Source organism: Myxocyprinus asiaticus, chromosome 2, assembly GCF_019703515.2.
Source record: "Myxocyprinus asiaticus isolate MX2 ecotype Aquarium Trade chromosome 2, UBuf_Myxa_2, whole genome shotgun sequence".
NCBI lineage: Eukaryota > Metazoa > Chordata > Actinopteri > Cypriniformes > Catostomidae > Myxocyprinus > Myxocyprinus asiaticus.
In genome coordinates this window covers 45,833,644-45,860,938 of record NC_059345.1, presented here as the reverse complement: position 1 = coordinate 45,860,938, position 27,295 = coordinate 45,833,644, and the positions used below count along the sequence as shown (strand labels likewise).

The following is a 27,295-nucleotide window of genomic DNA, read 5'->3' as shown; positions in this document are numbered from 1 at the left end:
CGGCTGCCTTTTCTCACACATAATACATTATTCAATGACGATGGCAGTCACGGGACACTGTCCCAGTCGAACAGTCACCTCACACCCCAGGACAATCCCCCATCAGACGATAGTGGAACTCTGCATAATTGTCATGATACCAAAATTTCAATAATCGATACAAATACTAGTAAAAGTTCATGTTTCTAGATACCACAGCAAAAATGGATGATATGATTTTTAGCCTATTTAAAGGGGTCATGAAATACTCTTTTTTTTTATCATTTATTATCTTGATAATTATGTATTCTGATAATGCTAGTAAAGTTTTTTTTGCATTAAAACAGTTATTGCATAATTCAGTAATACAGTATATGATCATTTTGCACCCTGTCTCTGGCCCTCTGTCTGAAATACTCGGTTTTGGCCTAAGTGCCTCCTTTAAACTTCAACGTAAACGTCCACGGTTATGATTGGCTAACATCGTGCAGCCCATCAAATAGAGCCATTTTTTAAACTCAATAGGAAGAAACTGAATAAGCACCAAAACATTATAAAACATCATGGTTACTGGTGTAACCTCCGTTCCCTGATGGAGGGAACGAGAAGTTGGTGTTGATGTAGTGACACTAGGGGTCACTCTTGGGAGCCCGAGACACCTCTGGTCTTTGGTAAAAGGCCAATGAAAATTGGCAAGTGGTATTTGCATGCCACTCCCCCGGACATACGGGTATAAAAGGAGCTGGTATGCAACCACTCATTCAGGTTTTGTGCTGAGGAGCCGATATAAGGTCCGGCCATTTCAGCGGGTAGTTCAGCGTTGTGGCAGGAGGGACCAACGTCTCATTCCCTCCATCAGGGAACGGAGGTTACACCAGTAACCATGATGTTCCCTATCTGTCACTCACTCAACATTGGTGTCGATGTAGTGACACTAGGGGTCCCTATACAAAATGCCACAAGGCTGAACTGTGTTACGTGAACTGGTGGTGTGTGGTGGGCAGACTTGCTGTGTGCCTCATAGCCAGCACACCAGGTCGACACGTAACCTCCCCCAACACAGTTATGAGTGTCGAACGGCCCTTTCTGGGGACAAGTCGACTACCCAAAGATAGAGACAGGCTTAACCCAGTCGTGGCCTCTTTTCCCCTTCTCTTTTTTCACTCCCTAAAAAAGAAGGGAGATTATCTGACTGGGCCGCCAGGTCTAGTCGGGGGGTGTCCCTCCCAAGGGGAGGACACCGCAGAGACCACACCTCGCCCCAAGAGAGGGGGGGATATTTAAGTGGAAGAATACGTCACATGGACTTTCCAACCATGTGGAGAGCCTTCAAGGTAGATCCTGCCCAATGGGGGAGGAGTTACTACAAACATTGAGGCTGGGGCAGAGGGGCTCTGCCCAAGAAAGACGCAGTTTGCCAGCAGGGAAACGAATTAGCAGAAGATATAGATCGCATGGGGTTAGCCTTACAGGGAACCGCAACATGCGGAGCACCTACCCCAGAACCGGGCTCTTAGTTAGCGCGTGTACTGGGCCAGCAGCGAGTCTCTCCGAAAACTCGACTGCCACAGGGCTCGGAGGAAGTCAACCAGGGAACAAATTTTGTGAACACTACCGGGAATTAACGGCGCACATCTTCAGCTCAAAAGGAGGTGGAAGGCGCTATGTGCAAGCGATACACCCGGCCGGCTATCCCGGGCTTATCAGCTTGTGTTGCATGCCACTACCTGGGATGAAACCGGTTCCACCTGGAGGTTGTAGAACCTTGCAAAGGTGTTGGGTGTTGCCCAGCCCGCTGCTCTGCAAATGTCTGTTAGAGAGGCACCTCTGGCCAAGGCCCAAGAAGCTGCTACACCACAGGTAGAATGGGCACGTAGCCCTACCGGGGCGGCATGTTTTGGGCGAGATATGCCATAGTTATGGCGTCAACAAGCCAGTGGGCAATCCTCTGCTTGGAGACAGCACTTCCTTTCCGCTGTGCACCAAATCAGACAAAGAGCTGCTCAGAGATTCTAAAGCTCTGCGTGCAATCCAAATAGATGTGTAAAGCATGCACCGGACACAGCGACCACAGGACTGGGTCTGCCTCCTCCTGGGGCAGCACTTGCAGGTTCACCACCTAGTCCCTAAAGGGGTGGTGGGAACCTTGGACACATAGCCCGGTCAGGGTCTCAGGATCACGTGAGAGTAACCTGGACCGAACTCCAGGCACATTTCACTGACAGAGAATGCTTGCAGGTCACCTACCCTCTTGATGGAAGTAAGCTCAGTCAGGAAGACAGTCTTCAAGGAGAGTGCCTTAAGCTCGGCTGACTGCAAAGGCTCAGAGGGAGCTCTCTGTAGACCCTGAAGAACTACAGAGGTCCGATGAGGGAACGAGGTGCGGCCTGGAGGGATTCAGCCTCCTGGTGCCTCTTAGGAACCTGATGATCAGGTCGTGCTTCCCAAAGGACTTACCGTCGACTGCGTCGTGGTGTGCTGCTATGGCAGCAACATACACCTTCAAGGTGGAAGGGGACAGCCTCCCTTCCAACCTCTCTTGCAGGAAGGAAAGCACTGATCTGACTGCGCATCTCTGGGGGACAGACGCCACTTAAAGGCATACAGGCACCTCGTAGAGAGAGCCCTAGCCTGAGTGATCGTGTCTACCATCGCAGGTGGGAGACAGCTTAGGTCTTCCGCGTCCCGTCCAGGGGCCAGACATGGAGATTCCAGAGGTCTGGGCGCAGGTGCTGGATGGTGCCCCTTCCCTGAGAAAGAAGGTCCTTCCTCAGGGGAATTTGCCAGGGGGGAGCTGTCGCAAGGAGCGTGAGGTCCAAGCACCACGTCTGGGCAGGCCAGTAGGGTGCTACCAGGACGACCTGCTCCTCGTCCTCCCTGACCTTGCACAGGGTCTGTGCAAGCAGGCTCACTGGGGGAAACGCATATTTGTGAATGCCAGGGGGCCAGCTGTGTGCCAGCGCGTCTATGCCGATGGAGGCCTCGGTCAGGGCGTACCAGAGCGGGCAGTGGGGAGGATTCTTGGAAGGCGAACAGGTGCACCTGTGCCTGTCGAATCGACTCCAAATAAGCTGGACCACCTGAAAGTGGAGTCTCCACTCTCCCCTGAGGGTAACCTGTTGTGATGGTGCGTCCGTCGTAGTGTTGAGGTTGCCCGGGATGTGAGTGGCTTGCAGCGACTTGAGGTGCTGCTGACTCCAGAGGAGGAGACGGCGGGCGAGTTGTGACATACAATGAGAGTGCAAACCACCTTGGCGGTTGACATATGCTACCGTTGTCGTGTTGTCTGTCTGAACTAACACGTGCTTGCCCTGGATCAATGGCCGAAACCTCCACAGGGCGAGCAGAATTGCCAACAACTTGAGGCAGTTGATGTGCCAATGCAGTCGCGGACCCATCCAGAGGCCGGCGGCTGTGTGCCCGTTGCAAACGGTGCCCCAGCCCGTTTTGGAGGCGTCTGTCATGACCACAATGCGCCTGGGGACCAGTTCTAGAGGAACACCTGCCCGTAGGAACGAGAGGTCAGTCCAAGGGCTGAAAAGACGGTGACAGACCAACATGACGGTGTGTCCCGTGGCGCCATGGCCATCTCGGGACTCGAGTCTGGAGCCAGTGCTGAAGTGGCCTCATATGCATCAACCCGAGCAGGGTGGCCACTGCCGAGGATACCAAATGCCCCAGGAGCCTCTGAAGAAGTTTCAGTGGAACCGCTGTTCCCTGTTTGAACGCCTTCAAACAGGCAAGCACTGACTGGGTGCACTCGTTCATAAGGCGCGCCATCAAGGAGACTGAGTCCAACTCCAAACCGAGAAAAGAGATGCTCTGAACCGGGAGGAGCTTGCTCTTTTCCCAGTTGACCCGAAGCCCTAGTCGGATGAGGTGTGAGAGCACCAGGTCCCTGTGTGCACACAACACATCTCGAGAGTGAGCTAGGATTAGCCAGTCATTGAGATAGTTGAGAACGCGAATGCCCACCTCCCTTAATGGGGCAAGGGCAGCCTCGGCGACCTTCATAAAGACGCGAGGAGACAGGGACATGCCGAAAGGGAGGACTTTGTACTGATACGCCTGACCCTCGAACGTGAACCGCTGGAAGGGTCTGTGTCAAGGAAGGATCGAGGCATGGAAGTACGCATCCTTCAGGTCTACTGCCGCGAACCAATCTTGATGCCGGATGCTCACCAGAATGCGTTTTCGCGTCAGCATCTTGAACGGGAGTCTGTGTAAAGCCTAGTTCAGAACTCACAGGTCCAAGATTGGCCTCAACCCACCGCCTTTTTTCGCCCGGCGAAGTGAATCGCGCAGCCGAGTCGGATGGTCCGGACCAGCCCTCGTGATGGATTGGAAAGCGCAAGCCATGCATCCAAGTTCCACGCAAGGGGAACCAAAGGGACAACGTCATCGTATGTACCGGCAGGTGGGGCCTCGCGGTGGGGCAGAGCTCGAGGTGCTACACCACGTTGTGGCCGTGCTGAGTCTAAGGACATCAAAGCACTTACCTGGCTCCTTGTGACCACCCCCGGAACAGCCTGGGACGGGGGAGGAAGAGGCCTGTCCTCGTGACCCGTGGAGACTGTCACATCGGGGGTGGATTTGTGCCACAGCTGGGTGCTCAGGGGCGGGAGACCGCCGCTGGAGCGCCAAACCTGCCAAGTGGAGTGGTGGACGGTGGTCGTGATGACGGCCATACACACCGGATACGTGACCCAGGAAACAAGGAAACCGCTCTTGCTGAGCTCTTGAGTACTGCAGCCACTTGGGCATGCAGCGCAAAATGCAAAAGGTAACAAAAAGATGAAGATCTGCTTACCAGCTCCAGAGCAGCGGGTTTCGTTGTCCCTGGGTCGCCCGTCTCAAGGGCACTTTGAAGCCTTTCACAGGTTCTGGGCGGCCGCGAGATGGGTGGCATCTGCTTCCTGCGGTGGGCTCCACGCCGGGGCCGGGCTGAAGGGGCGGGCTGCGGCGGAGCCGGTGCAGTCACCGCAGGGGGACGCCCTTGGCAATGATTAGACGGGGTGCGGGATCTTGAGCCGCGCCGGGGCAGGATATGCCGGCTAGCATCCATCTACTGCTCTACCATCGAGAACTGCTGGGCAAAGTCCTTGACGGTGTTGCCAAATAGGCCCGCCTGGGAAATGGGGGCAGCAAGGAATCGTGTCTTGTCGGCCTCACACATCTCGACCAGGTTGAGCCAAAGGTGGCACTCCTGGACCACTAGTGTGGCCATCGTCCACCCAAGAGACCGCGCCATGACCTCTGTCGCTCGGAGAGTGAGGTCGGTCGCTGAGCGCAGTTCCTGCATCAATCCCGGGGCGGAACTACCCTTGTGCAGTTCCTTTAGCACCTTGGCGGACTTGCAGGAGAGCCATGGCGTGCAGGGTGGAGGCGGCTTGTCCAGCGGCACCATAGGCCTTGGCCGTCAGAGACGACATAAACCTACAGGCCTTGGACGGGGGCTTTGGGCACCCGCGCCAGGTGGTGGCGCTCTGCGGGCATAGGTGCACCGCTAGCAACTTTATCCACCGGGGGATTGCCGAATAGCCCTTGGCCGCCCCACCATCGAGGGTAGTGAGGGCGGGGAAGCTGAAAAGATTGGGACCGGGCAGTAAAAAGTGCCTCCCGCGACCTTGTCAGCTCTTCATGCACTTCCGGGAAGAAAGGAACGGGGGTGGGGCGTGGCTTTGAGCGGCGCCGCAAGCCCAGGAACCAATCACCAATCCACTCTAACCGACGCTCGCAGCTGCCCGGGAAAGCATGTCGTCATCTCCGCGTCAGCCTGTGACTGGGCAATCGACCCCGAAGGGAGGAGCCCAGCTGAGGCTTCTGACTGGACGAGCCCGCTCTCCGATGCTGCACTCGAGAGCTCATCACTTTCGCGGGCTCCGAATAAGAGGTCGAACTCACCGTGAGATGAGCCGGCGGATTCACCCGGAAGCCCGATCGGGGCAGACGAGCGTGCTGGGGAATGGGAGGTCCGCGGGGGATACCCGGCGGAGGTGGTCCCATTGGGGTCCCCAAATCGCCCCCAGTGCTAGCCGCGCTGGCCTCATACCCGTGGGTAAAAGGACCGAGGCGGGAGCCTCTGGGGTGGCTCGCTTTCTTACGAGGGCGAGCCATGACTGCAACGTTGCCATGGACATATTCTCGCAATGAGAACATGACCATCCACGAACGCTGTCTCCGCGTGAGCAGTGCCCAGACACGAAAGACAGTGATCGTGACCGTTAGAAAGCGAGAGATAATGAGCACAACCAGGAATAACACACAATCGGAAAAGCATATTTAAAAAGACGTTCCGCGTGTGCGCTCTTTTAGAGAAATATATAATCTTTTAGAGGGGAAAAATGCTCTCAGAAAATATACTCTCTAGTTTTTCTGCCGAAGCGCCCAGGGGCGTTCTCTGCAGTGCACCAGTGCAGAGGGGGGAGAAGCCGCTGAAATGCGCCGTCAGATCCAGCAGAGGTGAATGAACAGTAGTATTCAGCTCAATGAGCATGACCGTTCGGCTCCGAAGAGAAAATCTGAATGAGTGGCTGCATACCAGCTCCTTTTATACCCGTATGTCCGGGGGAGTGGCATGCAAATACCACTCGCCAATTCTCATTGGCCTTTTATCAAAGACCAGAGGTGTCTCGGGCTCCCAAGATTGACCCCTAGTGTCACTACATCGACACCAACTTCGAGTGAGTGACAGATAGGGAACTAAATGTCAGGATTTACATATAATGCACATCTAACATATTGCATCTGAATATATTAAACAGTTAATCTCAAGCATAACTGATAACACTCACACCCTGTCAACGCCAGACGCAAGAGTCGCATCAAAAGCAATAGATCCCATTATAATCAATGATGATGTCTACCATGGAAGCGTCTGTTGCGGCACATCGCGTTGCACTGACAGTAAACAGATGTCCCGTTCCATTTTGAACTGTACACGGTGGTGCAACTACAACCAACAACACAAATTAACGGTTTAGAAAGTTTGTGTCAATGCGCATGGTGTAGACAGCCTCAAGCCGTTGCACACTGTCGTGTCAACTGGCATGCCTGATATAAACAGGTTGTCAGCACCATGAACACAGTCATGACATATGAAATATTAACGAATAAAACTGTTTACTCAAGGTTTTTGCGATTACATCCAAGTGTTTTTAACTACCCCATCCTTCAATAACAGTTCCTTTGCAAAGCTTGAATCTTATTATGACTGGTATAATATTAGCCAAACATATAATCCACTCTAAAATACTCTGAAGACATATCCACATCCAGTTTCCAGTATCATTCCATCATGTTTTCATACACCAACAACAAAAATAGCGCAGATGGATGAAAGAAAGCATCCATGACGCGTTTGTGCTCAAAACAGCAGGGTAGCAGAGCTTCTCTTCTTCAGAGTTGTAACATGACACCATGTCTTTTAAAAGCAGCCCGAGATACAGTATGTATCAAGCGGTCAAAGACGTCTGTCTGTGCATGTTTATGTAGAAAAACATTTAAATACAGGCACATGAAGGTGTCCTGTGTAAGTCCACTTTGGATGAATCTCTCATGACAGGCCCATCTCTCTTCTCTTCAACCGTGTGACTAACTGAGAACCAGTGGCAGGGGCCAAGGGTGCAAAGACGGAAAAATAGGCATTGCATATGCAGATGTATTTGGTCCTTGTGATGTCACAAGTTCCACAAATTCCAAACAAGCTGTTTTTGCAGCTTGGTTTAAATAAATGCTCTTTTTCTATTAATGAGAAAGTTTTCAGTTCTGAAACGTACAGTATGTTTTAATAGTACAATGTCCTCTTATATGTCAAAAGATCAAGGACAATTTGATTCCTCATGTAATGACCCCTTTAAAAAGTCAAATATCAGTGTAAATAATGAATTTAGTTTCCTTCAAGTGTTTTTCAATTAGGTAAACATTTCATGTTTTTTTTCCAAGTTGGGCTCTAAGAAATGTGTTATTTTTTCCCCCCAAATCGTGTGTATTTCATTTGTATTTTTTTCAGAATTCCATGTTTTGAAGTTTAATACAACTTCAGCATCAAAATGGTGTGTAATCAATAAACTCATAAAACGTACAATTAAAATAGAACAAATAGAATACGTTTAAAACACCAATGCATTTTTTATCAAATAAAATGTATTTGTAAAAATCCTCACAGCATTATCTAAAAGACAACTTTGGTCTTATTGTTTGTTAAAAAAAATAAAATTAATAAAAATTATTTGCTGCACAGCAGAGTATCACAGTATAAATGAAAACATAGATAAAAAAATGTTTTAGTACAACAGCACACCTGCTTGTGAGATATTGCTTAAACATTATTATAACCATAATTATTGTGAATATAAATTTGAGTGAATATTACATTTTACTATATAGGATTAAAATATTTCTGTCGCAAGTTGAATCAAGCTTTTATTTTGACATGTAGGCTTTTAAGTTTGTGTGTTTTTGACAGTAGATTCACACCTCCAGATTAGCAGTTGTTTAAAAGGCCCAAAATGCTGCAATTGAATTATATAAACACAGCGAATAAGTGCTTTGTTCTGTCAATATAGTGCAAGTGATGCTCTTAATGCGGTGATTTTAGCATTTTTTCAAATTATTCAAATGTGTGGACATTCAAATTCATGTAAAGCGCGCAGCACATGCCGTATTTCATTAAATCGCATCCTTTTGCGGTTTAATAGACATACTAAGACCTATCACGATTGTGATTAGATTAATTTTGCATTCAGTTTTTCCTAAATATGTCAAATTCGTGTGAGAGCATTTGAAAGCAGTCTTGTGTCAGTCAGACAGTGCGTGTTATTGGTACTGCATAAACACTGGTATTGTGACATCTTTTTTATTTAAGTATCGACTTTGTACCGAAGTACCAGTACTTTTGACATCCCTAGTTTATAGTATAATCTTACACTATTGGCCATGATTTCAGCTGTTCGCCATAACATAAAAATAATATTAGCCATTGGTATCTGGAATTTCTTACATTGGTACGTCCCAAATTTCAAAGTTCTGTGCCAACTTTGTGAACAGCTCTATAAAATGAGAATAGATTTAGTCTCGAAGCAGTAGAGGGATTCTAACAGCAATAACAATCTAGCAATCTAGCAGCAATAGCAAAACCCTCATAAGCATTTCCATTATGCTAAGTCCCACTTCTCTCACCTCAATATCTCATGTATATGGATTCATAGCTCATGCATGGTTGCTTCTTTTGAAGAGTGAAATTGTTAGTCATGCTTGCATAGGGTGCAATCTTGAAACCAATTTTTCAAAATTCATGCAGAAAATGGCATTTTCTTGATGATTTCTTTTGCTTGATGGCAGAAAATTGAGTATATTGTGAGATCATATGTGCATTTAGAATAGTGCCACTCTGATTTTCTACAAGCCAAGTGTTTTTGCCTAGATTCAATTTAATGGGAGAACAATCTCCATGGTGGAAAAGTTTATTTGGATTATATCTCAGACTGAAAAAAAGAAAGAGCATGATCATTTCATTTTTACAAACTTTGTGATTGCTAGGAATAGAAATAGTATGGTGGTGATATGAAACCAAGATTCCCACCCTTTTTGACCTATGAAATTCCTTTTTTCATGACCTTTCCAGTCATCTGGATACAGATTATAAAATATATATATATATATTATATATAATCACACCAATTCCACCAATCTGATTGAACAATTCAGACCGATTTAGACTCAAAAGAATGATTCACTAACAAAACAGACATCACTATGGTGTTTTACTCATCAAAAGAGCAATATTTATCCAATGAATTTTTTTTTTTAAACTAGAAAAGAAACGTGTATATTTACTATAGAAATTTCTGTGACTTTTCCTTGAGATTTTATCAGCGATAATGACCTTACCAGGCCTGGAAGTCACAATTTTCAAAAATCCCTGATATTTCCAGGGTTTCCATGACATCTTTAGATGTCTCATTGATCAGTATCTTGAATTTATCTTAAACTATCTTGACAGACTGCACATTATCAGTCGAGGGGAGTGCTGTGGCGGAATACTACTTTTATAAGGCAAAAAAATGACAAAGACAACTGTGAAAAAGCACAACCAACTATAGGATGTATGTCATCGTCTGTGCACCTCCTCAGGGAGGGCAGTAATAATGCTCAATCTGATAACCCAAAACCCAGAACTGCCCATTGCTCACCTAATTGAAAGCATTTATGAGAGAAGCAGCGGGAGAGGCCTCAGTTCTCACTCTGGAATTAAAATGCTAATGCGCTCAAAACAAACAAAACAAAGCCTCTTTACATCTGGGATTTGCATGAACTTGAAAGCAGCCATGAAAGTCAATACTAGAGGGCACTAAGTTTGAAGACAGAGCATTTAGCCAGCTTATGACACCATGCAGACCCATCTGATAGGAAGGGAAGCAACCACACATGAATCAAAAGGGCTGATGCAACAACAAAGGCAACATTTTCCACCACTTTGAATCTTTCTCTCTTATTGTCTTCTCTGCTGCAGTTTTTAGCTTCCCTCAGGCATGAATGTAGGAGGGTGAGAGTTTATGAGTGGGCTGTATTAGCAAAAATGGTGGATGTTGTCTGTGCCAAGGATGCAGTATGTGGTTTGATGGGTGTGCTTTTCTAAAAGCACAGCAGGTGTGTCCCCAGTGGGCTTAAGCCACTGTCACAAACCTGACTTCAATACAATCTAACCGGCTGTGACAGCACCTGATGGAAGGTCACAACAGGAAGAAAGGAAATGGCAGAGCAGCAGGCAGTTGGCTAATCAATACTAACCCTTTAATTGGTCAAAGTGCAGCTGCAATATTGACAGGGTAACACATATTGTACATGTACAGTGGCCCCAGAAAAGTATTTGTACACTTAATTCTCCCTTAAAAATGTCTGATTGCATTAGAAAAGTGGTAACCTGCAATTGTTACCTTAAAGGAATATTCCGAGTTCAATGCAAGTTAAGCTCAGTCAGCAGCATTTGTGACATAATATTGATTTCCACAAAAAAATAAATAAAAAAAAATAAAAAATAAAAAAACAACTCTCCTTTTCTAAAATCTGGCATCTGAAAACAAACGACCTTTTCTCATAACTAACTTGACTTTTATTTTTAAATTGCTTGAAAATGTCTTTAAAATAAATTCCAATTCTTTTTTATTTTTTGCTTGTAATGGAACATAAAATGTGCTTCATGTGGTAACATCTAAATGTACTGGTTTTATTCAATTCAAAAATGTTATTTAACATGACTAAATCAGCCTGACATATTAGGTTACACCATTAAAAGTATTTTTTGTGGGTTAGGTAGAGTAGAAATAGATCCCTGAGGTACCAATTGCAGGTTATCACTTTTTCCAGTGTATATAATGCAAAGACATTCATACATTTTTAAGTGCGAGTTAAGCGTTCAAATATTTTGTATGTCCACATCCAGACAGACTGCTTCCTGATGCACAACATCAGCCGTGATTATATGTGTTAAACAACAAAAGTCTTCAAAGGAACAACAGTGTTTCATCACCCAAGTATAGAAGGCCCTCATGCACTCAGTCATCATTCCCATCAAAAGAATCACCAAACAATCTAGCCTTTTATCAGTATTTATTATTTATTTCTTGCTCTTTTCCTCAGTTGTGCAGGCTGGGAAAGGATCTCATAAAAAACTGGCTGCAGGAACCACAGGGCTACCGTGACATTTAAAGTGTTAGACAGATGAGCAATATACTGTATCATGTATCATGGTGAATTGAGGGTTGGACTAGTGAGCACTACTTTGTGTGTACATATTTTGAAAGCTTCAAGCCAAGTGTCCCTCACCTGGTCTATGAACACAGGTCAAACATGTGCAGTCAAACATGCAATCATCAGGCTTCTGCATGCATTATACATGAGATTTTACAGTAATATCTGGGGAAAGCAGCAGGGCACATTTCAATATTTTAAGAAAGTGATTATCTCTACCACACTGCTGCCACTGCCTTACGGTAATTTATTTTACTGCTGATGACAAAAATGCTTATGTTAATGAATTCATGCAGCGGGTTCTGGGCATTACAACGCAAATGGCTTATACAGTATTTCGATACAACTTCTGTCACAATCGCTCTTCAGTACTCTTCAGTTGGTGCAGTTAAAGAGATAGTTTGCCCAAAAATGATGAAAAAATAAATAAATATATATTATATATATTTTTTATTTTTTTTACTTGCTCTCATGTTATTCCAAGCCCCATATGCATTTCTTTCTTCAGTGGAACAGCAGGACATGTTAAGCAGAATGCAAGCCTCAGTCACCATTCACTTTCAATGCATTTTTCTGTTTAATGAAAGGGAATGTTGACAGACTAACATTCTGCCTAAAAACTTCTTTTATGTTCCTCAGATCAAAGAAATTCACACAAGCTTGTAAACAATATTAGGGTAAGTAAATGATAATGGAATTTACATTTTTGGATTATCTATCCTCTTAAAGAACATCATTCCCTATCTATACAAATACCCATTTTCAACCAATACTGTACCTATATATAATTCCCTAACCTAACAAACCATAACAAAGAAATGCAATTTTTTATATATATATAATTCCCTAACCTAACAAACCATAACAAAGAAATGCAATTTCCAAAGTCAGTGCACTGATATGATGATAAATGGTGAGGTTCAACAAACTGTAATGTTACTTTGCACACGTTAAAGTCCTTTTGTGACATCATTGGTGTAAGTGAATAAAATGTTATCTTTTGGCAAAAAGTTTACCGAAAGGTCAGGCCGAATTAGCAGATGGTGTAAAGGTATCATGGCTGTTCTTTATAAACGTGTTTAAATGCGAACCGCAGCCACTTAGTGAGCAATGTTGTATATTAGTGTAAGAATGGTAACATAATCACACACATTGTCTTAGGTTTCACAGTGGTGGTCTCATATAATAATTATAGCAGTTACAAAAGATGAGATTCTGATTGAAAAATGGCAAGCAATAAAAGTACCTGCAGGACTTTTTCAACCAGTCTGGGCCCCTTGGGCATGTATTAACATTCAGTAAGAAGGATTCTTATATTGAATGGACTAGAAAAACGAATTTTTTATTGTATTTGTTTGCTCTAGTCTGGGTAGAGAATAATCCTTGTTGGCAGGCCACCTGGCTTTATGTAATTCAGCAGGAACATGTAATGGTATTGCTCTCAGTCAAATGTATGAAAACACATTTGAAATCCTACTTAAATGACATCTCTGGCACTCGGAGTGGAAATGCTACTTAAATGAGATCTCTGGCACTTGGACTGGTAATTTATGGTTTGTTTGTGCTACGACTTTAGGCTGATTTAACCTTCCAGACAATGTGAGAAGAAAAATCTGCTCACTTTAAAACAACATAGCTTAATCAACTCAGTGTCAAGATAGCCCAGTTGAATCACAACTTGGAGGCATGTTGCCATGGTTTCTGTCTCAGCCCCCAACTAGCTGCCTACCATTCAGTTTGTTTGTTTATTCCTCAGGATAAAACTGGCATCAACATTACAAGCCTGTGAAGCCTCTATTGTGTACATTTTTGGATGACTGTAGTCTGTTACTTGTAGAGATATGTTTGAAAAGTATGAACAACCAGTAAAAAAATCATAGACTGGAAGGATGGTATTTCATAAAGCTTCAGCTAACACTTTGGATACCTTTTAAATAGTAAAATGAAGATTGGCCATTCCCTTACCTGAACAAATCAGTTTCATCAACATGTACTCCCTGCCACAGTCCTTTCTATAGTAACATCTTAAACGGTTCACTAAGCAGCTTGCAAGTTTGACCTTCTCCTTTTTGCAAAGAAGGGTGATTTTCTCATCTGCAGGAATGTGAAAGAGAGATCAAAGTGAGAGAAAGGAAGTAACATGATGTGTAAAACTGACAGCCACCCTAATGTTTAAAAGGCAATTTACCCAGGTCCACTCAGGGCAGGGCCACACATATGATCACAGGCTCTGCATATCAATTATCACAGTGGCATCTTCATTCATGTCATCTCATTCAGAGGGCATGTATGCACACAGATACAGTAAGCCATGTCTAAAACATATCAACTTGTGTCTGACTACTGTACATAAGCACAGTTCCAGAATTTCTGTGTTTACATGTCTTATTCTCATTATGCGTGTACAAAACTGAGGAAATTAAATAATTATAAAGTGTTAGAGGGTTGCTGCTTGATTTTAAAATGGTTAATTCAAGTGGAAAGCACAGAATCTACACTACCAGTCAAAAGTTTTGAAACACTTGACTGAAATGTTTCTCATGATCTTAAAAATCTTTTGATCTGAAGGCGTATGCTTAAATGTTTGAAATTAGTTTTGTAGACAAACATATAATTGTGCCACCATATTAATTTATTTCAAGTAAAACTAAAATGTAATTTAAAAAAATTTTTTTTTGAAATTGATGACTTGGACCGAATAATTAAGAAAAGCAGCCAATAAGTGCCCAACATAGATGGGAACTCCTTCAATACTGTTTAAAATGCATCCCAGGGTGATACCTCAAGAAGTTGGTTGAGAAAATGTCAAGAGTACATGTCTGCAAATTCTAGGCAAAGGGTGACTACTTTGAAGATGCTAAAATATAACACAGTTTTTATTTGTTTTGGATTTTGTTTAGTCACAACATAATTCCCATAGTTCCATTGATGTTATTCCATAGTTTTGATGACTTTACTATTATTCTAAAATGTAAAAAAAAAAAAAAAAAAAAAAAAATATATATATATATAATAAAGAATGAGTAAGTGTTTCAAAACTTTTGACCGGTAGTGTATATTGTCTGCACCTTGCACTGATAACTTCAAAGTCAAGGCTATTTAGTTTATGGCCAGGCTACTAATGATTCATTCACTAAATAAATTCTTGCTTTAAAATTTGACCATACTCAACATGTTTCAGAACACCATGTTGTCATAACTATGAAAATATGAAAGTGCAATTAAAACAGAAAAATATGATGCAATTCACTTTCTTGTTCTGGCTAGTTCCCTGGGCCATAACAAACAGTAAACCACTTCAAAGCACAGATTTTTTTTCTTTAACTGCAGCTAAATTTTAAACAACATACACTGGCGGCCAAAAGTTTGAAATAATGTACAGATTTTGTTGTTTCGGAAGGAAATTGGTACTTTAATTCACCAAAGTGGCATTCAACTGATCACAAAGTATAGTCAGGACATTACTGATGCAAAAAACTGCACCATCACTATTTGAAAAAAGTCATTTTTGATCAAATCTAGACAGGCCCCATTTCCAACAGCCATCACTCCAACACCATATCCTTGAGTAATCATGCTAAATTGATAATTTGGTACTAGAAAATCACTTTCCATTATATCAAACACAGTTGAAAGCTATTTGGTTCATTAAATGAAGCTTAACATTGTCTTTGTGTTTGTTTTTGAGTTGCCACAGTATGCAATAGACTGGCATGTCTTAAGGTCAATATTAGGTCAAAAATGGCAAAAAAGAAACAGCTTTCTTTAGAAACTCGTCAGTCAATCATTGTTTTGAGGAATGAAGGCTATACAATGCTTGAAATTGCCAAAAAACTGAAGATTTCATACAAAGGTGTACACAACAGTCTTCAAAGACAAAGGACAACTGGCTCTAAGTACATCAGAATCTCTAGTTTGAGAAATAGACGCCTCACATGTCCTCAGCTGACAGCTTCATTGAATTCTACCCGCTCAACACCAGTTTCATGTACAACAGTAAAGAGCAGACTCAGGGGTGCAGGCCTTATGGGAAGAACTGCAAAGAAAAAGTCACTTTTTAAACAGAAAACAAAAAGAAAATGTTAGAGTGGGCAAAGAAACACAGACATTGGACAACAGATAATTGGAAAAGAGTGTTATAGATCTTAACCCCACTGAGCTTTTGTGGGATCAGCTAGACTGTAAGGTGCGTGAGAAGTGCCCAACAAGACAGCCACATCTATGGCAAGTGCTACAGGAAATGTGGGGTGAAATGTCACCTGAGTATCTGGACAAACTGACTCCTAGAATGCCAAGGATCTGCAAAGCTGTCATTGCTGCACGTGGAGGATGTTTTTTTAGGAGATCTTTTTAAGTAGTTTAAGAAGTTCTGAACATTTTTTTTCAAATTGTAATAGTCATTTTTCATGTTGATAATGTCCTGACTATACATTGTGATCTGTTGAATGCCACTTTGGTGAATAAAATTACCAATTTCTTTCCATAAGAGCAAAATCTGTACATCATTCCAACCTTTTGGCCACCACTGTATATACCAAAGTGGAACAATAGCTGATAATCTAATGCCTTACATAAAACATGTTAACCTACACCTAACCAAAAGCAACTATCTGCTTAATTATTCAGGATTTTACAAATGCTTTTGAGATAACATGTAACACAAAAAAAGTACTCACATGCAGTGGTGTAATTTTTGCCAGCCTTGATTAAATCTGAAGTGGTGAAAACAAGAGAAAAGTGCAGGAGGAGAACTGGAGCTGGAAAGAAAGAAAGAAAGCTTGTATAATGCTGAAGTTGTAACATCTCATGGGATCATGGTCTCTCAGGTGTGTGAACAGGTGCAATCACTCAGAATCAAGAGAGACCAACTGACTAAGGGCAACCAGGGGCGTGTTTTCTATTTCTGAGGCTCCAAGCAACCGACCAACCTGGGGAACCATTTTGACAAATATTGCTTAAAAAATGACATAAAATTGATTTTAAATCATAATTTTAAATTCATCCTATCAGCCGTTGTAGTGAAGTACATTCAAAATGTTTAATGAAATAAAAATCTAGTTAAAGATAATTAATACATGTTTTCCAGTTTTTTCGAAAATACAGTGATAAAAAAAAGCAATATTTACCTACATATATTTTCACAGAAAAATTTTTCTTTTTCTTTTTGTGAACAGGGTGTGCAAAACTACTTCACCCAGTAGCATTTTGGAATTCAGTTGTTATATATTAATATCATAACCCAATAATTATTTATTGTTGTCCAGTTTGTCATTTTAATATGATACAGTATTATTATTATTACTTTGAGGATTTGTTGTATACAATAGTAATATATTTCTGTTAATATTTTCTTATTTACTTTACTTTCACCTGGAACTTATATTCTGTCACTGCAGTGTACTGTTCAACATGGTGCACAAGGCTGTATTTTATGTAAGCATCATAGGCAACATTCATAACAGTAACAGTAAACATACAAGGCACGCCGGCCCCTCAGCACACTAGAGCAGAAGGGAAAAATACATTGCCGTTTATCAAGTGCTGAAACTTTGCTTGGTGCAGAACAATCTGGAATAATGTTAAACATTGTAACAGTCACTTCTTTGCAACCTGAACTTGTATTTGTGACACCTGCACTAAAACAATCTAGACGCAGCGCAACGAATGAAACAAGCGACTCGACATGCGTTTTTGAAACCTGAAGTTCTTTTTAACTTGACACAGTGTCTAAAAATGTGCTGGTCGTGTGAGACGCTGAAGAAACAGCAGGACACGGTGCAGCAGTCAAGGACGTTCGTCCAGCACGTTTACATAGGAAAACAATGGAAAAAACAGAGCAGACGTATGCAAAAGCACATTCGGTGTGAACGGCCGCTAACTCATCTGTTCACACGTATCTGTGTGAGGGAAAGCACGTGGGTGAAATAAGCCTGTATATTTTTCATAAATTAAAAACCCGAACCCAAAGTCCTACTGACCCGAACCCGCCAGCTCCATGAACTGCTCTGAGACCACAGACAACAGTGTATCCGTGTGTGTACCCAGAACAACACATCACCCCTCAAGCGGTTTTTGCGAAGCTTTCCTTTTTACTTTAAATTCTCCTCCCTGCCCAGTAGGTGGCGGTATGCACGAAGAATGTGAATTGCCAAAAACTAAAGAAGAACAATGTGAAAATGAAAGTGCGGATTAATCGTAAAATATTGATCTGTTTCTCACTCACAACTATCATATCACTTCTGAAGACATGAATTTAGCCACTGGAGTCTTATGGATTACTTTTAAAAATCTTGATTTGTGTTCGGCAGAAGAAAGAAAGTCATGCAAATACGTACCCAAAACAAGATGCCTGTTTTACCTTAAAAGGTACAGTTTAGTACTTTTTTCTTTTTTTTTTTTTTTTTTTTACCTGAAAGTGAAGGAATGGTTTATTTTAGATGTTTGTCATATAATAGCCTACATTATTAGGCTATATTAGTTATATATGAGCACAGATAGTAAAAAAATAAATAAATAAATAAATAAATAAATAAATAAAAACAGTCCGATGTTTATAGTTCGATTTGATGTTTTAAATTGTTGGTGTTTATAAATAGGTTTATGTAGCCTATTCTCGCAGCATTAAACCTCTAAAAACACGTATACATCTGAGTTATCACGAATTAGCCCAGCCTATATTCTGAGTATCATTAAAAACAGATGATGAATCATCAATTATAGACCTATTGACATGAACACAACATACAGTATGTTATGTGCTTATTACTGAGGTGAAAACCATAAGAAGAGGAAACACAAAAATCGACGAATCTTCATTTTTGCTCAAACCCACCTAACTATATTTTAGTCATATTCATTCTCGGGGAGTCCTTAAAATTACAACACGATTAAAGGAGTTAAAGGAGAACATACTTTGCATCGCTTTAAGGTGAGAAACAGGTAAAGTAACCTTCTTACCCGCTCGCAGAGAACAAAATAGCCCCATGCGACTTCAATGTCAGTGTTTCTCAGATTGCTCTAAAAACGCACAGATCGACTCACTTTGCTGTCCTCCCGCAGGCGTGCTTTTTCCTCATTGCCGCAAATTTAGATCCCATACATCTCTACAGATAGACCTGCACGCAGCCTATGAATGCTTCACACAGATTAAACCAAAGCATGTACGGAGCACCGCAATACTAGCGAATAGAAAATAATGTCTTTCTTGATCACGATGCTGAATTAAAGTGTAATATACTGTTGCATCTGTATCCTCGCCACCTCACGCGCGATCTGTTCCCTTCATTGTATGAACGACGTTCAGTTCAGAAAGCAAGGCAGGTGATGCTGTGACATAACAGAGCGAGAGCAGCACTCATAACAGACATATACTATGCTATGCCAGTAATGCAACTCACGTTAAATATGAAGAAAAAGAAATCAATTCCGTTGTAGTTTTTCCTCACCTTTCTACTCCGCTTTTCCGTTTCAGCTCCTTGAAACTTGCCTTGAGAAGAAACTGTCACACGCTATGGAACAGACACAGTAAATGATAAAATAACATTGAGTCCGTGGTGTTTAATTAGACAATGAACATACTGTATTGAGGGCACAGATAAGTTAAACATGAGAATTATACCCGGTGAGTAGATATTCTTCATAGATAAAAAGTACACAGATTTGTATATATATTGTGTACTTTAAAGATGTAATCATTATTTCTTGTTTTTCCCTGTTATCTGTGAAAATCTGCCCAATCCACAGTTAATCAGTTTACTGCATTCAACTAAAAAATGTACCACTTAAAACCAGAAATTACATAAACATCCTGAAAATCAGCATTTATGTTGGATTTAGATATTAAAGGTGTTGGGGACTTTACACACACATATGTGTCTTAAAATGGACAAAGCTGTTTAAACGGCAATGACTGACACTTGACATGTTGGCCAGTTGTGAAAGAATTAACCAATCTTAAAGAGCTTTAGAACAAAACTTGGTTCTTCTTGATCCCTACCAAAGGCTTCTTGCTTGGCTTCCATTGAAAGAACCCCTACAGCTAGTTATAAAATGTAATGAGTAAAAAACAGGGGATGGGGCTTTCGAAAGTGTATGTAGGCTTGGCATTTTATCATCCTGAGGAAGAGTTTACTTAAATGTCCCCTGTTTTAATATTTGTGGACATGCAATTTTTTAAGACAACTAAAGATTCACCAAATGTAAGTAAAAATTGTAATTTTAAAATATATAAAAAAACAGGCTCATGATATGTTTCAATTAGTCAGTACACCCTAACATTCTGGTTTTACCCACAAACTTTAAGCCATGTTGTCACGCTGTTCCTTAGAATGACTAATGCAGTAACATTCTTGGGTAAAATGAATGATAAACTACATCAATATTTTAGATTAGGATTTAACCAGTAGGCCAATATCTGCATGTGCAGGTCTTGTAAATGGTCACAATTTCCTTTAAGTTTCTTTTAAGAATTTGTATGCATATTTTTAAATTCACGAGTTCATTTTAAATGGTCCAGTGTAACAAGTAAATTTTTAAATACATGTATCTATCTCAGTTACTATGAGTTTAAAAAAGTTGCATGCATCATAATTATAAGTGACCAATAAGATGGCTCTAATGCACTGGCCATAGGGAGAACCGGGAATTTTCTGGGTGGGCCGGCAGCGAAACGGGGCTGAACATGCCGCAAAATGGTGCCGCGATATGCCGAAGGCATATGTTTCTTTACCAGTTTCATTGTTTGTTCCCCTTCTGTCACTCACTCGACGTTGTGTCGATGCAGTGACACTAGGGGTCGCCCTTGGGAGCCCCAAACACCTCAGATTTTTGAGAAAAGGCCAATGAGAACTGGCGAGTGGAATTTGCATGCCACTCCCCCAGACATACGGGTATAAAAGGAGCTGGCTCGCAACCACTCATTCAGATTTTTTCTTCGGAGCTGAGCAGTTGTGTGTCAGCAAGCTGTCTTCCACTACCGGTCCATTCACTTCCCAAGAAGTGTTTGCTGTTGGATATATGGCGCATTCCAGCGGCTTTTCTCTCCTTCTGCACAGATCTGTGCAGATTACGCCCCTGGGCGCTTCGACAGCGCTAAGAGAGTTTATATTCCTGCAAAGAGTATATTTTCTCTATTAGAGCAAACACAGTGACGTGAACGTCTTTTTAAAGACACATCTTTTTCAAGATGCCTTTCCGTCTTTGTGTGATTCCTGGATGTGGTCGCTATCCCTCCGCTTCCGACGGCCACGGGCGCTGCCTCACGTGTCTGGGTCGTAATCACACTGAGGCAGCGTTCGTGGATGGTTCATGTTCTCATTGTGAGAATATGACCATGGCAACGTTGCGGTTGCGGCTTTCCTTCTTCTGGGGGTAAGCCACTCTAGCCGCCCCCCGTGCAGTGCCTTCTACCTCCGGGTACAAGGCCGGCTCGGCTGACGCTGGAGGTGATTTGGGGGCGTCAATGGGTGCGGCTCCACTGGGTAAATCCCCGCGGGCCTCCCATTGCCCAGCACGCTCGTTTGCCACCGGTGAGTTTCGAGAGGAGACCAGCTCGCACTAGGGCCAGCTTAGTGTCCCTTTCGGAGCTCCGGAGCAGGATGAGTGCACGATCGCTGCAACAGAGAGCGTACTGGCGATGTCAGACGCCGAGGACTCGACTGGGCTGCCACCTTCGGGTCAGCCCGCCCAGTCTGAGGCTGACGGCGAGATGACCGCCATGCTTGCCTGGGCTGCCGCGTGTGTTGTGTTGGAGTGGAACCTTCCACCCTCCCCTGAGCCCTCGCAGCTAGATGATTGGTTCCTGGGTTCGGGGCGCTGCTCACAGCCATGCCCCCCGGTCCCTTTCTTCCCGGAAGTGCACGACGAGCTGATGAGGTCATGGAGGGCACCATTTTCTGCCCGAAACCAACCTCCCAGCTCGTCCGCTCTCACTACCCTCAATGGCGGGGCGGCCCATGGCTATATGGAGGTCCCAGGCGGCTCCACCTCAGCCCGAGCCCAGTTCTTGTCCACAGTGTAGAGCCCCCCGCAGCACGGGCTGGCATGAGGACCTGGAAGGCTCCTAAGCACCCCTGAGATGGATGACCCGGAGCTGGTATCCATACTACTCCATCCCTCGGTGGAGGGCCAGGAGGTAAGTCCTTGGTTTCCTTTTCTTTTATGTTCGCCGCACCCCGAACGGGCTGCGGTACCCACATTCTCAATAAAAGAGCAGTTTCCTCACTCCCTGGGTCACATAGCCTGTGTTTATGACCGCTGTTATCACGGCAACCAGGCACTGAGCACCTGCTGCTTAGATGCGGTGAACGTGGGCCCCCCGCCTTCGCGCGTCCAGTCACACCACATTCACACCCACAGCCCAATGGTCAAAAAGTCCCTCCTCCCCGTCGCCGACCCCCCCGATGCCGGGTACATGGAGCAAGGTAAGTGCTTCGAGGGTCCCCTCAGCGCAGCCACGAGTTCGAGACAAAGCGAGGCTCCTTGACGTGGCATCCCCTGCTCCCTCCTGCCATTAAACGCGATTGTCCCCTTAGTGCCCCTCGCCCGGAGCTTGGACGCATGGCTAGAGCTTTCCAACCCATCGCGGTGGTTGGCCAGGACCATACGACTCGGCTACGCGATTCAGTTCGCCAGGGCGAGAACGCCGCCACCTTGCGTGCGGACATCACGACCCTTCTGTGCAAGGGCGCGATAGAGCCTGTCCCTCCAGCCGAGATGAAGAAAGGGTTTTACAGCCCTTACTTCATCGTACTGAAGAAAGGCGGTGGGTTGCGGCCAATCTTGGACCTGCGAGTTCTGAATTGGGCCTTGCACAGACTCCTGTTCAAGATGCTGACGCCAAAGCACATTTTGGCGTGTGTCCGGCATCAAGATTGGTTCGCAGCGGTAGACCTGATGGACGCGTACTTTCACGTCTCGGTTCTACCTCGACACAGACCCTTCCTAGAGTTTGCTTTCGACGGCCGGGCGTATCAGTACAAGGTCCTCCCTTTCGGCCTGTCCCTGTCCCCTCGCGTCTTCACGAAAGTCACAGAGGCAGCTCTTGCCCCGTTAAGGGAAGTGGGTGTCCGCATACTCAACTACCTCGACAACTGGCTGATTCTAGCTCACTCTCGAGAGTTGCTGTGCGCACACAGGGACCTCGTGCTCAGGCACCTCAGCCGGCTAGGATTTCGGGTGAACTGGGAAAAGAGCAAGCTCTCCCCCGGTTCAGAGCATCTCTTTTCTCGGCATGGAGTTAGACTCAGTCTCGATGATAGCGCGCCTCACGATCGAGCGTGCGCGGTCGGTGCTGAACTGCCTGAAGTCGTTCAAGCAGAGAACAGCGGTTCCACTGAAACACTTTCAGAGACTCCTGGGGCATATGGCATCCTCAGCGCCAGTCACACCACTAGGGTTGATGCATATGAGACCGCTTCAGCACTGGCTTCAGACTCGAGTCCAGAGATGGGCATGGCGCCATGGCACACATCGCGTGGCCATCACGCCGATCTGCTGCCACATGTTCAGCCCTTGGACAGACTTGCATGGCCTACAAAATTTTTTTTTTTATAATGAATGATTGCCAAATCAGAGTAATCACGTTCAGGTGAATTCAGTAAGGCAGAAAATCAGACCCAGATCAGGTTTCGTGATAATAATTTGGGAAATTGCACTATAAGAGTAACTTAACTTACACTTACGTTTACACCAGCATGTATAATCCACATTAAGTAGAGCTGAAACTGGTGCTGACAGGTCCAAAGATGCGAAACTAACGCTGAACTTCTACCTTATCCCCAGAAGTTGTTTGCTCATTATTCGTTTGACATTTGGTTTCTCCTATCCGCACTCTCTAGTCCTGTATATGCTCCCATTCTCTGGAGCCGACAATTTTACAAAGATATTATTTGCACAGTAAGGTTAAAGAATATATGACTATATAATACAGGCATAAAACATCGAACTCAAATGGTCAACGCTTGTAGCTGGAGAATTATGCCTAAAAATGCTCAATGGGCTTTCATTAACTAGCGCTTGTAAGGGATCATCTGCAAATTCCACCCACAGCACTAAAACGTCACAGGTGTCCATGTATTCTTAATTCATTAAGTCAATTAAAGTTTAACTTATGCATACAATTTACAATCTTTAGATTGTGTAATTTTTTTTAATAAGTGTTTAAGACAGGACATGCAAGGCAGTTGAATTGAACACTTGGACACCAGTGACGTTTTAGCACAGTGTGTGGACTTTGTAGATGATCTCTTATTAACCATAAGTGAATATTTAATAAATACTGAACTTAAATTAAACTTTACCTTGCTAAAAATTATTATGCAGTCATTATATTTAAACAAAACATAATGTTTTATTTAAAAATAATTTGATTGGTCTATTTATTATGATGTGGGGTCACTGAACTCTCTGTGGGATGTAAAATGAGAATACCACTCTTTCTCTCCTACCACTCCAATTTAGGGGGTCACACTGGGAGAACCGCCCCTGATAATGTGGTGTGATGCGACTGTGACTGTAAAGCTGTTGATGTCTTTTATAACTTTACAACGGTTTACAGTGAAACTCAGGGAAGCCCCCTTCACTTTACTTGTCTTACATGTGAAATCTCAGTGGAGGTATAGTATACCAGGTCAGCACTTTCTAAGTGCAAGTGTGAATCACTTTCTCACTCTAGTACAAGATCACACCACTGGGATTTGAGAATGCAATAGCTCAGCAGATATAAATGGGCACAGGATGTGCAAAAGCCATTAGATGAATTGCCATTGCTTGATTCAGATATCAACAGCCCTTCGCTCTTGGTATGAACTCTGTTGCACCATTCATCACTCGCTTTGTATAATTGACTGAAAAAGAGATGTATTAATATTGTCATACTTAAAATGTATGCAATTTCGTAAATTTTAAGGATGACAGTAAATCTTGAAGATTTGTATTCAAATATTTCAGAGCTGTATGTGTCACAATAAGTGTAAGCACACACTAGCAGCACTGGCATGGTTTCATTTGGTGCTTTTACAGTAGCCTACTATTAGTGTAATTGAGTTTGTCATAATGTCATTCCAATGGAGTGAGCATCTTTACCAAAAGCTTCTTTTAAAAATATTTTATTAAAGTCAATTAAATGGAAAGAATCCCACGCACTATCCTAGTATCAAAACATATTTAGCAACGTTTCGGTCACTTGACCTTCGTCAGGCATTTACAAACAGAGTGCAACAGCACCAAATTTAAAATATGTCAAAACCAATCAACACATCTGATGACCATGACATCACAACCAATAACAATCAATAAAATAGAGAACACCTAGAAAACACCTATAAATAGGAAAAGAGAAACACATCACATATACAGCAGCCCAAATACATATAATAAATTACACCTGTAAGGTAACCCACAACATTGCATACAGATCCTTTTCTTTCATTTATATTCTGTATACATATATATACATATATATTTGTATATACACATACATACATACATAAATACATACACATACATACACAAATATACATATACACACATATACACCCACATACATATACATGGAAAAAACTTTATCTATACATACAGTATATCTACAGCATCACATTAAACAAGGCTTCATCAATAAGTCCTATCGGTGATAAGATTTGAAGTGTGTAGATCCAATAAATCTCTCATCTCTGTAAAATCAATTCAATGTTTCCTACTCTTGGTGGCATCTTAACACTCTCAATGCCACAAAAACGCAAAGAGGAGACATCATGATTAAATTCAACAAAATGAGCTGTGACAGGATAATTTAGATCTTTTCTCCTAATTGAACTCTTATGTTCATTAATTTGTTGTTTTAACTGATGTGATGTTTTTCCCACATATCCAAGACCACAAGGGCAAAAAACAAAATACAAAACATGAGTAGAGGAACAGGTGATAACAGAATTTATTGAATACCTTTTACCAGTTCATGGATAACAAAAAAAGGATGATTTAAAAGTATTATTGCACTGTGCACAATTACCACATTGATAGTTCCCATTTGGGATCGGACTAAACAGTCTCTGAGATGGTGCGGAAACCTTACTGCGGAATTGGGCATGGACTAAATGATCTTTTAATTTTTTTGCCCGTTTAAACACGATAAGAGGAGGGTGCTGGGCAACTCACTCTCAAGTTGAAATCGTCAGGATTCGTACGACTTTTCTAAATTTGGTTATTTTGTATGAGATCGTGTGACTGCACTCGTTTGAATTCCTACGACTTTCACTACAGCCAATGATGTCGCTGGACATCGTTTCCATCTAATATGCAACAGTTCCTTGCTTCTGTCACACACAACAGCTTCCTGTCATGTTTACACACTCTACTGATTGGTTAAGTTTATTTAAGGGGTTTGGGTAAGGGCATAATATTAATTAGCATGTTCTTAATGCCTCGTGCACGGAACTCATTCTTTTGCTTTCTTTTGATTTGTTTTCAATAAATCAGAGCGTATTTTATGAAGAGCTGTCCTAAACGCTTCTTCAGTCCAATCAGGTGGGTAACCCCATTGAAGAAATTTATTTTTCATTATCTGGGACTTATCAATAAAATCTAAATCAGAGTGACATATCCTCCTCAATCTATAAAACCGACTTTTAGGAAGACCCTTTTTTTTAGAGGAGTAGGGTGAAAACTGGAGGCAAGCAAAAGAGTATTTCGGTCAGTGTCTTTTGTAAATAAGGTAGTAATGAGACTCCCTTCGTTTTTCTGAATCCACATATCAAGAAAATGGACACGTTACAAAGGAAGTCCCCCCTCATGAGAGATATTTGTATATAAACTAGTTATGTCCAAAGTAACAAAGATGTCTCAGGGAAACCTTGTACATCTGATATTTTATTAATGAAATCCATCAAATCTTTCATATATGCTGGTAATGAATGAACAAAAGGTTTCATAAAAAAATCAACATATTGAGATAAGGGAGATAGAAGAGCATTAGTTTGAGCCACAATTGGACAACCTGGAGGATCAAATGATAATCCTTTTGACAAAATTCCGATTTGATTATCAGACTTGATTACCGTCTCCTTGAGAAGCTCCACGGCTGTTATTGGCTTTTTTGATGCCCTAGACCCTCTTCGACATTTCTTCTTTCCTGGGGTCTTTTTGGTGGAGTTCGTCATCCTAAAAAAGAATTTGATATAGGAGCACTAGACTCACTGTCCAAAGTAAAGTCACTATCGGTAGAACTGTCAACCTGTCTGGAGTTTATTTCGGAAGTGAGTTTGGTACATGTTCATTTTCTTGACATGTGGGTTCAGAAAAACGAAAGGAGTCTCATTACTACCTTATTTACAAAAGACACTGACTGAAATACTCTTTTGCTTGCCTCCAGTTTTCACCAGTTTTTATCTTCAATTTTCATTTACTTTTACTACGACATATTCACCTTCGTCTTATCATATAAGATCCATTTTCAAAAAACATTGGCATTTGCTAACATCTGACCCAGAGATAAATGCTATATTCCAGCACCCTCCTCTTATCGTGTTTAAACGGGCAAAAAACTTAAAAGATCATTTAGTCCATGCCC

General features: G+C 42.7%; 1 protein-coding gene across 4 annotated transcripts in view; it reads right to left on the bottom strand.

The window, feature by feature from the left end:
• LOC127410179 (protein BEAN1-like) overlaps positions 1-19,216 on the bottom strand; it is a 109,506-nt gene extending 90,290 nt beyond the window's left edge. The window contains exons 1-3 of one of the 4 annotated variants that reach the window (XM_051645322.1): positions 19,176-19,216; positions 16,407-16,487; positions 13,696-13,824 (exon numbers count right to left, since the gene is read on the bottom strand). In XM_051645322.1, coding sequence (XP_051501282.1) covers positions 13,696-13,720 — 25 coding nt within the window. In that variant the 5' untranslated portion in view covers positions 13,721-13,824; positions 16,407-16,487; positions 19,176-19,216. Of the gene's footprint in view, positions 1-13,695; positions 13,825-16,406; positions 16,488-18,065; positions 18,130-18,687; positions 19,045-19,175 lie in introns of those variants that run through there. The other 3 variants (XM_051645293.1, XM_051645314.1, XM_051645330.1) reach the window with 3 other exon arrangements.
• Positions 19,217-27,295: the final 8,079 nt, after the last annotated feature.